The sequence below is a fragment of the Acipenser ruthenus genome, chromosome 6 (assembly GCF_902713425.1).
Source record: "Acipenser ruthenus chromosome 6, fAciRut3.2 maternal haplotype, whole genome shotgun sequence".
Taxonomy (NCBI): domain Eukaryota; kingdom Metazoa; phylum Chordata; class Actinopteri; order Acipenseriformes; family Acipenseridae; genus Acipenser; species Acipenser ruthenus.
Genome location: NC_081194.1, coordinates 21,732,850 through 21,749,749, shown reverse-complemented (window position 1 = coordinate 21,749,749; position 16,900 = coordinate 21,732,850). Strand labels below are relative to the sequence as shown.

Sequence of the window (16,900 nt, the reverse complement as noted above, 5' to 3'; positions counted from 1 at the left end):
AAGGACAGATTGAATGTTCTCTTTGGAAACAGCTATTGCTCACTGCAATAAAACAAATTTAAAATTGCATGGCAGTTTTAATGTATATTTAATCTGTTCAGTAGACCGGTTGGGGTGGGGGGATGACTGGAAAGCTGTAGACTTGATCTGATCAGGGAATGGGATTATTGCTCTTACCATGAGCTGCTTCTGGACACGCTCGTTCTTCTCTGCCTCAGTGATGCGGTCCTCCTCCTTGCGATGGTCATCGATGTCCTCATACTGCAGCTCGGCGCTGTAGGTGCTGTTAGTCTCTTCAACATCCTCCATCTCGTTCTCATCCATGTTCTCATACACTGGGGGAGGGGGTGGTGGAGGGGCTGTCATCACCATGTGCAGCTCCTCTCTGGTCCTTACCAAGTCCTCCTGGGCTTCCCTGGCCTGAGAAAGGATGGGGATAAAGGCTTGCATATTAGTAATAAGGGAAAGAAAGGTCTTTGGTTAATACCACTAATGCAAGCTCAAGTACACCAGCTGGCAAAAACGACCAGCTTACTTCCCATGACTCACGAATGAGACACGCAAGAGAAAACATGTTACTTTCATTTTAAATTAAAAAAGAAAAAAAATATTATATATATATAGTTTTTACAGTTTTGTATGTACATATCAATCTATTTTATATAGTGCCTTTCATAGTGGACCACCATCAAAGCGTTTTACAAGATGCAGTAACAAGAAAATCCATAACACTTTAAATACAGAGAAATGCATAATACATGACACAGTAAAAAAACAATGCATAATACATTAAATAGTGAAAAATGCATAATACATGACAATAGCATAATACATGAAATAGTAGCAACAACACAGCAGCTAATAGCAGATATCAGGCTTAAAGAGCATGGAAAGCAAGACAGAACAGGTGGGTCTTGAGAGCTGATTTAACGCGACCGACGGTCGGAGCATCACGCACCAAAGCTGGGCGAAGGTTCCAAAGAGTCGGAGCCATGAAGCTATACGAGCGTTCTCTAAGCGTGGTGCACTTTTACTTGCATATACCTGTTTACACATTAGTTCCTTTTGAAATGTTAATTTGATTATAGATTTTCATTTTTTGAAGTAGTGCTTTATATGTTGCCAGTTAGAAAATAAACCCTTTATGTTTAATTGTTCATTTAAATACAGCTTTTTGGCGGTGCAGATGTTTGATATGACGTGTTTGAATAAAACTTGAGTTGTATTCGATATTTTGTCTTTCATTTTAATATTGATGTTGTTTAAAATGTAACCGTCATAATGACTGCCTGTGGCAGTTTTAAGTAGGAGTATAACCGCGGCAGTTTTAGTGTTAAATGATCTTTCTGAAATTTATTTACACAGTACTGTTTAGTATCATGTGATTGAATTGCAAGTTACTGTATATGAACTATAATGAGGTTTAAGAAAAAATAAATCCACTCAAACAAAAGACTATTAGTGCAGTCTAGGACAAAGAACTCTGATACTACTTAAATGGTCTTTCTATTAAATGTACTTGGTGCTGGAAGATGCTCAATTCACAAGATCCTCATTAGCAGAAAACTCACTCTGTGCTGCCACTGGTCAGCCTCCTCCTCCTTGCGCTTCTTGGACTCCTCCAGAAGTGTGATCTTGGCTGTATATTCTGCCAGCTCTGCAGCCTGTCACAAAACAGTTCCAATGTAATACATTATGCACCACTCTACTGCAGCTGCACCAAGTTACTTTTCTAAAATAGAACTGAGAACATTCCGTATGAACAAGGTGGTAATAAAATAAAGTATAAAGTAAAAAAAAAAAAACTTAATGAATTAAACAGAAACCCCTTAAATCCTTGTGTATCCTGTTCCACAAACTACAAATTTGCCAGGATAAAATGCAACATAACAGGTCATTTATCAGTCTTTTAAAAGAGAAACTAGTCCTGGAAGCAGATGTATCAATGTATAGACACTTACCAGCTGTTCCTGGCTCTTAATTTGGTCCTCAGCCTGTCTGGCCAGTTCCTCCTTGGCAAGAAGAGCAGCCTGGCGTTCAGCCTCCAGGCGTGCTGCCTCTTGTTCCGCCTTTCTTCTCTCATCCTCCAGCTGAATGGCTCTCCTCATCTGCTCTTGCAAATCTGCAAGAGTTAATCAGAGGGGTCTGCAAAGTTCAGGCACAACACCACCCCTACGAACTCTAGACCCACTATGATGAATATCTTTTCAGAGAAATGCCACACACAACCCTTTGAATATTATGGCATGTTAACTATGATATTTTGTTCACAGCAGTTTTTCATATTGCTAAGATTTTTTCCTGGACATCCCTTGCCAGCCCCACATATGGTTGCCCTTCTCTTTAGAATCCAGTTCCCTGTAAAGTATGAATACAGAGCCTTACCTCTCTCTGCTTTCATGGTCTTCTCTTCAAACTGCTGTAGCCTCAGCTGAAGCTCCCTCTTCTCTCGCTCCATCTGCTCCTTCTCCTTCTCAATGGTCTCCCTTTTCTTCTTCTCATTCACCAGCTGTGCTCTGTAGATAGGAGCAGACCAGTGTTAACAAAGGCAGGGAAGGACAATAAAAGTGACACACAGACAAATATGCACTCAGCAGATACTGTACTCCTTGGGAGACTGATGACTTTGGGGGTGGGGAGTGGATGGGTACCTGCACAATACAGGATTCCTGTGGCAATACACTGACAGACAGGTGGAAAACGGGAAAATATATCTGTGTATTCTGATTAATAAAGTTTAAATGAAATTTCATGTATAAAACACGCATCTCTTTTAGATGCACTCAATCATTCTAGTACAGTCTGTGTCGCTTTAAATCGGGACGGCTCGAGAGAAGTAAAAATATCCCTAACAAGAGGCTGTCAATTAAACAAGAGGCATTTGAGATGACCTTAGGTCACACTTTTGCTTCTAAGTAAAAGAAAGAATACATGTTAAATACATCATTTAAAATAAGTCAATTTTGTTTATTCCTAAACAAAATAAAAACACGCTGTTTTTTTTGTTTTTTTTTTTACATGAAACGAAAAATTATGAAATCACATCTTATCACGAGGCGAGACACCTGGGATGTTGACACGCCGACTTTCTTTGCAACAGCAGCCTGAAAAACCACAGGAGACTCCAGCTCCTTCAACGTGGTTTAAGCAAGTCACAGCTTAATCACACTGACTGCACTGTGCTACGCGAGCCTGTCTTGCTCTGAAAAGCAATCTCTGTCCGTCATTTGAAAATACTGTATCCCAATTAAAATGACATAAATAGCATTGGGAAGAACACAGTCTCCCAGAGTTGTATCCCATTTAAGCAGAAATCTTGACTAAGTGGCACTGACTAAAAATCAAAGTACTGTTTTGTTTTTGTTTTTTGTAATTAATGGTTTTCGGTTGTGGCAGCCACAATTACCACAAATACTTTTGAAGTGTTAAGAAATTCATACAGTACAGCTACATTAGGCTTTGCAAAAGTTGCATTATTGCCCTATTTTCATCTTCATGCTTTCTCTACATCTTTTTTCACTTAAAACATCCTAAAAAGCAGCTTTGCCCTATTATCAAAGGGGATAAAACAAGCTGGGGATAAGGCCAGCGAGCAAGTATGGGAAAACCTGGTTATTGTAATGTATACAGTTTACTGTACAGATCAAATTACAGTAGCACAAATGAATTACTATATAAACCTCAGGCATGTATGAGACCCACCTCTCCATCTGTCTCTGGTGCTTCTCCTCACGGGCTTGCGCCTTCATCTGTTGCACCTCGATGGTGTCAGGCTTCCTGCGCCGCATGTACAGCTCGTGGTTCCCCATGCACAGCTGCAGGATGCGCTTGTTGATCCTCAGGCGTGGAGCATAGAACACAAAGTCCTGAAAAACGCACAACAGACAGGTTTACTGTTGTCTGCCTCAAACTTTTACCAACAGTCAACCCTTTCATAACCAGGTCTGTCAGATAGAAAACAAAAATACGTTTTGCAAGCCCAGTTTAAATATTGCCAGTGCTGATATGACAAATCATAGAGGTCACACGCTCAAATGCAGTAAGCCACTGTACATGGTTATTTCTAGGGGAGCAACAATAAATCGATGCATCAATTATTGATTGTCTGTCCTTAAATTTCTCCTGTTGCCGGTTTGCATTAAAACCTTGAGTGTGTGAGAGTGCGCTTCTTTTAGTGCTAGTACGGTAGATTAGTGTGTTGCTAGGATACACACTTTAGGCCTCTACATTCGCAAATCAGAAGTAGGCATATTGTATTCACGTTTTCTTGATTCACAATACATGTTTTTATTTTTAATATAACCTACGATATTCTATTTTTTTTTTTTTTTTTTTTTTTAAATACACAAGCCTGTTCTCTTTACTGGACCTGCCAGTCACCAATTCCTTTGTTTTGTACAAGCAATGCAACAGGGAAAATAATCAATAGGAGAGATTTAATCTTGAAGCTAGCCACAGCGCTTAGGCAGAAACATTTCTATCAGAAAACTGCAAAGCAGCAGGCTGCTGCAGCTCAACCTGCATTCAGTGCTACAGAGTGACACACACGCACGAGAAAACACATGTTACTTTTGTTTTAAATTACAAAATACATTCGTTTTTACAGTTTTGTATGTACATATATCTGTTTACACACTAGTTTCTTTTGAAATGTTTATTATAGTTTTTCATTTTTTGAAGTAGTGCTTTATAATGGTCAGAAAATATATCCTTTTATGTTTAATTGTTCATCTAAATACAGTGTTTTGGCTGTGCAGATGTTTGATATGACGTGTTTGAATAAAACTTGAGTTGTATCCGATAGTTTGTCTCATTTTAACACCGCTGTAACCGTCATAATGACTGCCTGCGGTGGTTTCGCTATGAGTATAACATATTCTTTGCATATTCTTTCCAGTTGTTAAACTCAAATCCTTCGTATTTCTTGCAAGTTGTGCCTTTGTTTAACTTATGCACAATAGTGTTTTTAGTTATTGGATCTTCTGTTAAACTAACGTTTGTTGTTTATTTTGAAAAATAAAACATCAATGCATCGATTATCAAGGATAAATGCCTATACGATAACTCGAATACGAAATTAGGGTGCCGACTGCACCACTAGTTATTTCCAAAAAAGTACTGAATTGAAAAAGATGAGGGCTAAAAATTAAAACGTTTATCTGCAAACAGATGCTTATTGTAAATCAGAAATTTAACCCAATAACACAAAATGAATGAACCCAAAATAATGTACTTATACATGTTTTTTATTTGCACACAGCACACTGTGATTAGACTACAGCGCATTAAAATCTCAAATTTTGACATCCTCTTTAGCTCTTAAATAAATCCTGAAACTGGTTGCATGTAGATCTGACTGCCTTAAGGGGGTGCTGCTACGCTTGCTTATTTTGCTTTGTTCTGTATTGGCAAACTCAGTTTTGCTAGAAGACTGGATTCTGTACTTCTGTAAATGTTCAGCCAATTTTTACTCGCAAGAGGGAAGAAACAGATTTTGGGGACTCTGATGCAATTACCTACTGTAGTTTACAATATTGAGGATTTAAAAACAATTTAAAAAAGGGTCACAAATGTAATGTATCCCACCTAATTATCCACCAGCCAAATGCTTTTGCAGTCTTGCTCAACATTTTTCACATTTTAATTTATAACTACTACTGTTTGCTCAATCTATCACCAACCCTCTTGGTGTCAAAATACATATCCATAGTTATGAGTAATAACCACATACACAAATAAAACAAAACACCCATTGTACTGCGATTTGAGCCTGGTTTTATTGAAACCTTAGAGGACCAGAGAGAAGCTGAGGGGCCTTATTTAGCTGGCAGTAAAACAAACAGTCCTCCCTCTATTTCACAATTTAATCATTCACAAATTTTGGTTAATTCACTGGGAGGCCATTTTGACAGTAAATTATACAGGTACCATATTTTTACTATATAAAAGGGCCCTTCACTAATTCACTGTTTTCAGTACTGATGTGCAGGTCAGATAGCGAAATAAAGAGCGAGCACTGTATTGGCTTGAACCTGTTATTCAAGTATTATTTCCACTTCCGCTAGGACCATGTACCTACTCAAAGCAAGATAATACCAAGTAGAGAATTACAAGGGTTTCGGGTCACGAGGAAACAAGACCTATGCAACATTACATATTAAACACTTAAACCATAATATATTATTGTTATGAAGGTTTATAATCTCTTTAGTTAAAGTACTATCTACACAAACGGCTGGTTCCAAATCTATTTTAGAAGTAATCCTCAATGACTACTTACTATCACTTCACTATCAGTTAAAAAAAACACCATAGATTACTGCAGAGTTTCTGTTTACTTTTGAAGGTGCAATTGTCAGAAGTCAGTTCTATTGATTTAAAGGAAAATAAAAAAGGACATCTTGTGTACAGAAATACAATCTTTATAGCACATATGCGAACGCAGTAGTTCAGTATCTTTGCACTCAGTCTTGATAATACAGGGTACTTTTTCTCCAGTGGTTGGTAAAGATGTTTATAGAGAAAACACACATGGGGGGGAAAAAAACCCTTTGATTAACACCTGCAACCCTAATGAGAGCAAGCAAGCAAGCAAGCAAGCAAGGGAATATTGGACCTTGTTGCAATGAAGGCATGTTCACAGGAAAAACACAGGATTTCCATGGCAACATCAAAACACTGCACAGAGATTTCCAAGCTCTAGCAGTAATCTGACTAATTGAAAGCATGATTTACATTTAAAAAAAGAGAACTCCAAGAAATTAAATAGTGAATAAATACAAATCATTAAAAGCAGGGAAACAGTACAATACTGTATGATAATCAGAGTCATTTTTGTTACAATTGCCTTTTAATTTCTACGAGGAATTAATTGTTGGTTGTTTCCACTAGATTTTCCGACTTACACCATTCAAGTCATGGGTCACCACGAAACTAAGGTTGGCAACCAAATAAGGTAATCTTTTAAAAGCAGACTGCAGTAATGAAGCCTATTTTACAGGCATAAAGACATTTTAGATACAAACCACTAAACTAGTATATTCTTATTTCTGTAGCTTATTAAATGACCTGCATTCTGGGCACTAGACTTGCTTTATAAGGACGTTGCACTTACTGGAGCCTTCTTGTCAATAGGTTTTATAATGAACTTCTTGTCATTGAAAGAGATGTTCCTAATTTCACTCCAGGGGAAACCAATCTTTGGAGTTAGTCTGAAATGAAAAGAGTTAAATGTTACACCTTTCATATCTTTAATGCCCAATCATAAAATAGACTAAAAACTGCATAGCTCAGTTGATTCAAAACATTAAAGGTGTTTCAAGGCAACTGGCACATTTCTGATGCAAACTACAAAATAATGCCAACATTCTTGCTGTAATATACTGGGACAAGTTCTCTATAATGCTATACAGTGCCTTGCAAAAGTATTCAGATCCCAACCAACCTGAACAACCTGGAGCAAATCTGCCAAGAAGAATGGGCCAAAATCACTCTGACTGTGTGCAAAGCTGGTATATACTTACCCCAAAAGACTTAAAGCTGTTATTGCAGCAAAAGGTGGCTCTACCAAATATTAATGTGTGGGGGTTGAATACTTATGCAAGCAAGATATTTCAGTTTTTTATTTTTCTTAAAAATATTTCCCAACATAAAACCAATGTCACCTTACAATAATTGATTTTGAGTTTCAGTGTTTTAAAATAAAATATCAAAACAGAACGAAATTTCAATGTACCATTTGTAATTCAGTAATATGAGAGAATTGGTCAGGGGTCTGAATACTTTTGCAAGGCACTGTAGGTCACATTTCGATGCCTGTGTACTTTGCAGTTACCGATATTGCCCGACAAGCATGATCTGGGAGGTTCCCAAAAGGATTAGTTGACTCAAGTCTGTTGCAAGCTTTTTCTGTGCAGCATGTTTACTCTAATGGAATTAGCGTGTTAGATAAGCTACATAAGCATGGTGTCCTGTATCTAGAGATGCTAAAGTATGGTTTTCTGGCTTTCAAGAACATGAGGAAGGTTACAAACGAGAGGCCATTCAGCCCATCTTGCTTGTTTGGTTAGTAGCTTATTTATCCCAGAATCTCAAACAGCTTCTTGAAGGATCCCAGGGTGTCGGCTTCAACAACATTACTGGGGAGTTGGTTCCAGACTCCCTTAATTCTCTGTGTAAAAAAGAAGCAGCGTCTCTTACTTTCTGTTCTGAATTCCCCTTTACCTAATCTTCATTTATGACCCCTGGTCCTTGTTTCTTGTTTCTTTTTCCAGGTTGAAAAAGTCCTAGGTCAACATTGTCAATGCCTTTTTGAATTTTGAATGCTTGAAATCAGATCGCCACCTAATCTTCTTTCTTCAAGACTGAATAGATTCAATTCTTTTAGCCTGTCTGCATATATGCTTTTTAAAACCAGGAAAAATTCTGGTCACTCTCTGCACTCTTTCTAGAGCAGCAATATCCTTTTTGTAGCGAGGTGTCAAGAACTGAGCACAATATTCTACATGAGGTCTTACTAATGCATTGTAAAGTTTTAACATTACTTCCCTAAATTCAACACTTTACATTATATATCCGAGCATTCTGTTAGCCTTTTTTATAACTTCCCACATTGTCTAGATAGACATTTCTGAATCATAGATTCCTTCTTCAATTTCAGTATCTCCCATATGGTATTTATAATGGACATTTTTATTTCCTGCATGCAGTACCTTACACTTTTCTATATTAAATGTAATTTGCCACGTGTCTGCCCGGTTCTGAATGCTGTCTAGATCATTTTGAACAACATTTGCTGCTGCAACGGTGTTTGTCACTATTTTTGTGTCGTCTGCAAATTTAACAAGTTTGCTTACTATATACCCTAATCTAAATCATTAATGTAGATTAGGAAAACCAGAGGACCTAATACTGATCCCTGTGGTACACCACTGGTTACCTCGCTCCATTTTGAGGTTTCTCCTCTAATCAGTACTTTCTGTTTTCTACATGTTAACCACTCACTAATCCATGTGCATGCATTTCCTTGAATCCCTACTGCGTTCAGTTTGAGAATTAATCTTTTGTGCGGGACTTTGTCAAAAGCTTTCTGGAAATCTAAATAAACCATGTCATATGCTTTGTAATTATCCATTGTCAATGTTGCATCCTCAAAAAAAAAAAAAAAATCGAGCAAGTTTAGACTATCTCCCTTTCCTAAAACCATGCTGTCTCCCAGGACACTTACCATATAGGTAATTTTCCATTTTGGATCTTATTATAGTTTCCATATAATTTTATATATATTATATATATATATATATATATATATATATATATATTATATATATATATATATATATATATATACACACACACACACACATATACATATACATATATATATACACACATTATATATATATATATATATATATATATATAATGCAAATTCTAAATGATGACTATCAAATAATTAGTTAAAATGCTTAAAAAAACCAAAAAAAAACACTTCCCTCACAGTAACAGTTTATAGGGCATGGTATAAAAAACTCAAACAAATCCCAATGTTTTAAGACACGTTTGATAAATACATTGGCATTTAAATATAGCATTCTCCAATTTTCATATTCCTGCCGTCACTAACCTTTGCCTTGTTTTGAGTAAAATAACAAATTTCCAGTGTAAACATAATGGTCAATTAAGAAAAAAAAAACTTCCAAAGTAGAAAAAAAAGGTTTGAAAACATGGAATTTTTTAAAAAAAAATGTATTTATTTATTTATTTATTTAATTTGCTGTTGGTTACAATTTATGAATTACGTGGCCCAGCTTCAGTCCCAGTGTGCCGCGGCTGCGGAGAATTTCCACTTTTTGCTGTCATATTTTAAATCAAAACTTTACATGACTTTGCATTGCCATTTAGATTTGCATTATCCACAGTGAATACAACTATATCGTCATTTTTCCAAACAGTACAGTAGCCTACCCTCTTCCCTGCAACGGAACTCCAGTTGATCATTTCATTTTGCATCTCCATACTTGAATATGTATAATATGTCTTTCATACATGTACGTGGATTTATTATTAAATTGACTTACTGCCTACATCACAACCAAGATATGTAGTATCTCTCTATCATACATGTATAGGCCTAATCAATCTACATGTTAAGGGCGAAACCCGGTGGTCTGGAGAGTCTAGTTTTGCCCGGGGCGCGGCGGTGCTACCAGCACAACAGAATACAACAAAGCGAGGCAGTTCTTACAGCGACAGCGTGGGAGCGACATTGTGTGCATTGTTTAAAAGTGCAGAGCAGTTAGAAGCAGTTTGAAAGCAGATTGACAATTTAATAATAACATGGCCTTCAAGCCAGTAGTCTGTGACACCTGCATGATGTGGGAAATCCGAGAAAACCCAGCAGAGCTAAACCAAGTGTGTGTAAAGTGCCGTACGATCTAGAACTTGCTTAAAGTAGTAAGTATGCCAGAAATGGAGCAGCAACAGGAGCTTGAGGAGCTGGCACACCCACAATTCTTGGAACCCCTAACAGGCTGAAAGCCACCAGGGAGACGGAAGAAGGTCAAAACAGCTGGGTTCAGGTAGGCAGAGGCAGGGGGAAAAAAAAAGACTTTGTGAAAACACATCCACCAGAAAATCAAAACATCAAACAAATTTCAGCCACTTGAAAATTTAGATGATCAAAACCAACATCAAGAGAACAAAATGAACAACGTCCAGGACCCTATTAAAAGTGATGGCCAGATAGCAAAAAGATGGGAGGTCATGATTGTTGGGCACTCCATATTGAGAAACACAGCAAGTTCAGTTTGCAGTCTGGACCCTCTTACTACAACAGTGTGCTGCCTTCCAGAAGCCTTTGTCACTCACACACATCACTGAGAATGTGGACAGGCTCCTAGAACGAACAGGAGACGACCCGGTAGTAGTCATCCACATCGGTACAAACAACATTGGAAGAGACAGACCAAAAACCCTGCAAAACAAAATCAGAGATCTAGGAAGGAAATTAAAAACAAGACCAGAACTGTGGTATTTTCTGGGATACTGCCAGCACCTTGCAAAGGAGCATACGGACAGCTAAATAAATAAATAAATCTAAATGCATGACTGAAAATGTGGTGCACACAGGAAGACGTCACCTTCCTTGAACACAGGACCACATTCTACAACAAGGACTATCTATATAGGCGGGACGGACTGTACTTAAATAAAAAGGGAACCAATCTACTCTGAGAAAGTATCCTTGAGGAGGTTCAGAAGCATTTAAAAAACTAGAGAGGAAGGGGGGAGAAATCAACAAAAAAATAGAAGGGAGACTATTCCGGGTTTAAAAGGCATGTCGTATGCAGACAGGCTTAAAGAAATGAATCTATTCAGGTCTTGAACAAAGAAGACTACGCGGTGATCTGATTCAAGCATTCAAAATTCTAAAAGGTATTGACAATGTCAACCCAAGGGACTTTTTCGACCAGAAAAAAAGAAACAAGGACCAGGGTTCACAAATGGAGATTAGATAAAGGGGCATTCAGAACAGAAAATAGGAGGCACTTTTTTACACAGAGAATTGAAAGGGTCTGGAACCAACTCCCCAGTAGTGTTGTTGAAGCGGACACCCTGAGATCCTTCAAGAAGCTGCTTGATGAGATTCTGGAATCAATAAATTACTAACAATCAAACAAGCAAAATGGGCCGAAAGGTCTCCTCTCGTTTGTAAGCTTTCTTATGTTCTAACAAATGTAGCGACTGTGTGCTGGGTTTCCAGCGGCAGTGCAGGAAAGACAGGACACCAGGGCTGGTTTTAATAGCGATTAAAACCACTCTTTTCATTAGCTCTCTCCCAAAAAGTGAGTTCAAAAAGTCTCGCTCCTCCATACGTGTAGGCAAACTCGCCACACACACACGAGAGAAATAATATGTTAATTGTTCGTGTTCAAATCTTCTTTTGTTTAGTCTTCATTAAGATAGTTAAGATTGTAACGGGGTCAATGATACCCCTGTTATATTTCAGGCAGTATATTAGTCTGTCACTTGTATAATTTATTTTTATAATATTAATTTATTAGTGCATGTTTTTTACATATTGTCGACTAGCACTTTGTAATTGATTTATCACTTTCTATTGCTTCTCCACTCAGTCTCCTTGTAATGCCTTATTGGGTACCGAGTAATTGAGTTATTACCCACCTATGTGTGGCGCATTTGCCTGCACATATGCAGGAGAGAGACTGACTTTTTGGGAGAGAGAGCTAATAAAAAAAAAAAGAGTGGTTTTAATCGCTATTAAAATCAACCCTGGTGTCCTGCATTTTCTGCACCACCACTGGAAACCCAGAACACAGTCGCTACATTGTTGTCAGAAGTGGAGGCGAGGCAGGTACCTTGACGTGCACTTGGAAGCTGGTAGAGGAGAGTGTAGAAATGCAAAACTAGACTCACCGAAATAATTGGCATAGGCAAAACTAGATTGGCCCAGCATCGATGTTGGAGCTTTGGAAGAAACTAGACTCGCCCAAATTAATGGCATGGGCGAACCAGATTAGCCCCGCATTGATTTTGAAGCGCTGGACGAAACTAAACTCACTCAGGCTAGCCCCGAAATTCAGTGAAAACTGTTGAAAAAATGGGTTTCGCCCAGTGGACTTTCAAGTTCTGGGCCAATCTAGATTTCGGGCGAGTGCCGAAAAAAAGTGGTAACTTCAGGATTCGCCCAGAAGCCCTTGACTGGCCCGGGCAAAACTAGACTTGCCAGACCACCGGTTTCGCCCTTAACATACATACTATGTCGCAACCAAAAATATGTCACATACTGGAGTGCTCAGAGAAGCGTTTCGCCCACGTGGATTCACTTACACTTATACAGTACATTACTAAGGCCCTACCTATTTCACGGCCTAAACACGAGACACTGACCGTGAAATTCATTCTTCACTGTGAAAACTGCCTATTTTGTGTGTACTTTTACCCTGCACTTAAATCCAATTAAGTTATGTGTATCGGTCCAGGTTCCTGATGTGATTATAAGCTTGTTTCAATTTCAAAAAGAAAACAGGACAGGATTTATTGATTGACACTTAACAGCAGCCAATAACCACTCTGGACTCTCCTCACTGATTGGTAGATATGGGCATCTGGGGAGGGTTTAGTGTCCTAGGAGATCAACTGATATTGCTAAGTGACTGAACATTCCAAAATGAATTAAATCTACAATTACTACTGCAGCGGATCACGTACAATAATTTTGCATTCTACTGGTGGTAAACTATTTGGTACAACCTGCAATGTTTCATTGGATCACATATGTCGAGCTACGATCCTGCGGCATTTAGACTCAGACAGCAATCAAATGAAAAAGGTTGCGGATAGTGCATTGCTTCAAAACGAAAAAGTATAAAAAACCCCCACAAAAAACCAAAAAAAACCCACACTTTCTGAAACAGCGGCAAGTTACAATGTAGTAATGCTAAATATTATTAGTTTTGATCAAGACAGACTGCTACAGTTGGGGGGCTGAATTAAAACAAAATATGTATAAAATACATTAACAAAACAGGTTACTCTTGATCTCGGCATCATCATCCTGTATTTGTTCACAGGCGCACTCAGTAACCTTTAGAAGCAACAACACAGATTACGTTCATATATATACACAAGACACATTTTTCTTTTCATGCAATATTCGATTTCATTCAAATATTATCGATTTATTATCGTGGGGTCCCAATCGATAAATAATTCGATTATTATCGTTACACAAGCCTAGTATATGTATGCACGTTTTGAATAAAAAAAGCAAGTGGTGGTAACTTATATGATACTGGAATTAGCAACCTTGCAAATTGCTGAGAAAGACAATAACCAAGACAATATAACATATACCTTTAAAAAAACGTCTGATTTCAGACTCCAACTAGCACTAATCTTGGACTACAGAAACAGCTGTTCTGATTTGAAATGATTGCTGCTTTTCTTACTGTTGAGAACAGCAATCCACACAAATCCAAGCAGCTGTTTCCCGTTTCACTTAGAATGGGAACTTGCCCAATCAGCACCGAAGACCCTCACCTGATTTCTGTGGAAAACTATCCGAATAATCTGTTTGCGCAGCACAAATTAGGAAATTGTCCACAATGTGGGGTTTGTTAATTCTGCCCTAATTCTGTCCTGTAATCTGATAATGTCTGTTATGTTTTGTTTTACCTACTGTGTTTGGTTTATCAATCACCCTGCATACATGAGAAACATGTGCCTGTAATGCCTGCAAAGGGTTAAGTATATTGTGCACAAGTTTGTTTCTCAGTGGAGGAAGCATTGTATGCAGCCAGAGTTCTGGCACAAACAGGGCCCAGTGTTAGGTTAGCCACACAATCTACAATCTATTGCTGTGCAGCTTGAAAAACCAGTCTGTGCGTATCCATGGGTACAGCACATGTCGCTGTAGGAGAGAAAAAGAGAACACCCTGTGCTTGGCACTCCCTTTCCTGAAATAAGTACCTCAGTAGAAACTACAAGGAAAAGTGCATACCAGTACTGTACCTGCACTGATTTATTGAATATTTCTTTACTCCACCTACCAATTACCAAGGATTGCAACACTTTAGTAACTATGTTGCCATACCTTGTGAATGACAAATACTAATTCCTACATACTAAATCATTCCTCAAAAATACATAGGATAGACTTTTTCTAGCAATGCACATTGTATCTCTTGAAATTCCTGAAGATCTGGTGCACAGGTATTTACAGCCAAATTGAGCCCTTCAATTTAGACCATTTTCATTATATGTATATTTTTTACATTATCTAATTATCTTTTGGTAAAGCAATAGGCAGACAATTTTCTACAACAAATTTCATGCCGAGGTCAGGGTCACCTTCCCCTTTGAATTGACTCAAAGTACACCTCACAGGTGAAAGTATAGACCTTGCCAAGCACATACTTGTAACCAAAAGATTCTTGTGAAAAGCCTGGTTGCTGTTTACAGCATATACAGGTGTAAAATGTAGTAGGACATGAAAACCTGCCTCAGGACACCTGTTGCTAACTGTACACTGAGTCACATCAACCTCAAGCCAACTGGTCACGTCACCTCTTAATGTTACCATATTATATGACAAGCTCCTACGCTGTTTTAACAAGTATGTCAAAAACCATCAGTATCATGAAAAAGTAGATCACCAGGACCTATATCTACAGCTTGTACACGTGAAAATGGTACACGTGAAAAAAGCTACAAAATGGGCACCTTCATTTATCCCCAGTATCCGATAGTCCCTAAATTGTGCTGAGAATGTCACATTACAATGGATTATTGTTGGCAGTTGTTTTTTAAATGCACACACAGGTGCCTGCACTAGATCCTGGTCACTAGGCTATGCATCCTGTGGGGGATAATTCTGCAGACATGGCTCTACATATAAAATATGTGTTTTAATATCATGGAAATAATGTACTCTTCATTTTATGGTACTGAGATAGATATAGATATAGATATAGATATAGATATAGAGATATATAGATATATATAGATATAGATATAGATATAGATATAGATATATATAAAAAGAATATAAAACACACACACACACGATCGATCACTTACTTGTCTTCCTTTTCATAGATATTCACTCCGAGGGCATCTTCACCCAGCCAGAGATCTGTTCCCTTCTTGTTTTTGATTTCAAAATAGTTCACACCATACATCTCCAAGTCTTGGGCAATCTTCAGGTACTCCAGCATGGCATCTTCCCTGTTAAAAGAGCATACTCATGAAGGAAGTAAATGAAACATGTGTCTAATTCATAGTAGAAGAATCATTTAACTAAGTGAAAAAAAAAATTAGAAAACCCACACATTTGTATGTGGCAGTGACTTTAAATCAGGTTAAACTAGGCCTCTAACACAACTTACTTGAGCATCCCACGGTGTTCCTCGTGCCAGACCTGGATGCGCTCCTCCCACTGTTCCCTGGAGAGTTTGTGCTGTTCCAGAACACTAAATGCAATTAAATATTTATTTATTTTTTAAAAAAGTGAGGGTTAAAAGGCCTTACAAGTGTGTTACAATTCAGATGAGGTCCTAGATCTCATGCAAATACATGTACAGCTGACCTCACCCCCTGGATTTGCTTTCAGAACAACTGCATACATCCGGATATAACAAAATCAACCCCACACCCATAAACTAGGTATCAAACATTTCTGTGAAACAAAAGGTTCATGTGAAGTTTCATTGAATTTTGGTTGAGCAATTCTGCTGTGGTTGCCTTCATCAGATCAACCACTTAGCGGCATGTCAGAACTCATTCAAAAAGTAGGTCACCATGACTGAACGCACCCACAAGGAAAGTTGTGCTACTGAAGGTTTATTGGAATCGGATGATCAGGTCTCAGTAACAGCATGACATGTCAGTAACAGCATGACTTACCGCTGAGGGAGGAGACGGTCTGAGGTCAGATACCCAGTTTTGTGATTTTCCTTGGAGAAGTCTCCAAACTTGGCCTGGACTGCATAGGAACCCAAGAGAACAGCAGTTTCTGGTGGACAGTAGACTTCATCACTGAGGATGCTCTCCTTCACCTGCAGGAAAAACAGCTTCTGTGTGATGTCCTGGATCAATTCGTCAGACACGTCTTCAGGGAAGAATTTGGCACGGAACTTGAACTGCAGAGGGTTTTCCTTCTTCACATCCTGGGAAGAAACCTTTTAGAAAAACAAAAGATGAAACAACAGGTATTAAAGAAGACACATTTTAAAGAAATATCCAGCCAGGATGTGAATATCTTACCGTAAAAACCATTGTAGAAGTCGATTTTCTAGGCATTTTTGTGGGGCCCTTAAAGGGGGGAGCGACTTATACGCCGGTGCAAGGTATGCGTCTGTGTATCTAACATTAAACT

General features: G+C 38.2%; 1 protein-coding gene across 2 annotated transcripts in view; it reads right to left on the bottom strand.

The window, feature by feature from the left end:
• The window catches only part of LOC117411008 (ezrin-like), a 41,490-nt gene that overhangs the window by 1,273 nt on the left and 23,317 nt on the right, over positions 1 to 16,900 (bottom strand). Inside the window, exons 5-13 of one of the 2 annotated variants that reach the window (XM_034018006.3) lie at positions 16,429 to 16,703; positions 15,912 to 15,995; positions 15,604 to 15,750; positions 7,115 to 7,211; positions 3,703 to 3,866; positions 2,386 to 2,516; positions 1,962 to 2,122; positions 1,572 to 1,664; positions 178 to 420 (exon numbers count right to left, since the gene is read on the bottom strand). In XM_034018006.3, the coding sequence (XP_033873897.1) occupies positions 178 to 420; positions 1,572 to 1,664; positions 1,962 to 2,122; positions 2,386 to 2,516; positions 3,703 to 3,866; positions 7,115 to 7,211; positions 15,604 to 15,750; positions 15,912 to 15,995; positions 16,429 to 16,703 (1,395 nt within the window). The remainder of the gene's footprint in view (positions 1 to 177; positions 421 to 1,571; positions 1,665 to 1,961; positions 2,123 to 2,385; positions 2,517 to 3,702; positions 3,867 to 7,114; positions 7,212 to 15,603; positions 15,751 to 15,911; positions 15,996 to 16,428; positions 16,704 to 16,900) is intronic. The other variant, XM_059025224.1, reaches the window with a different exon arrangement.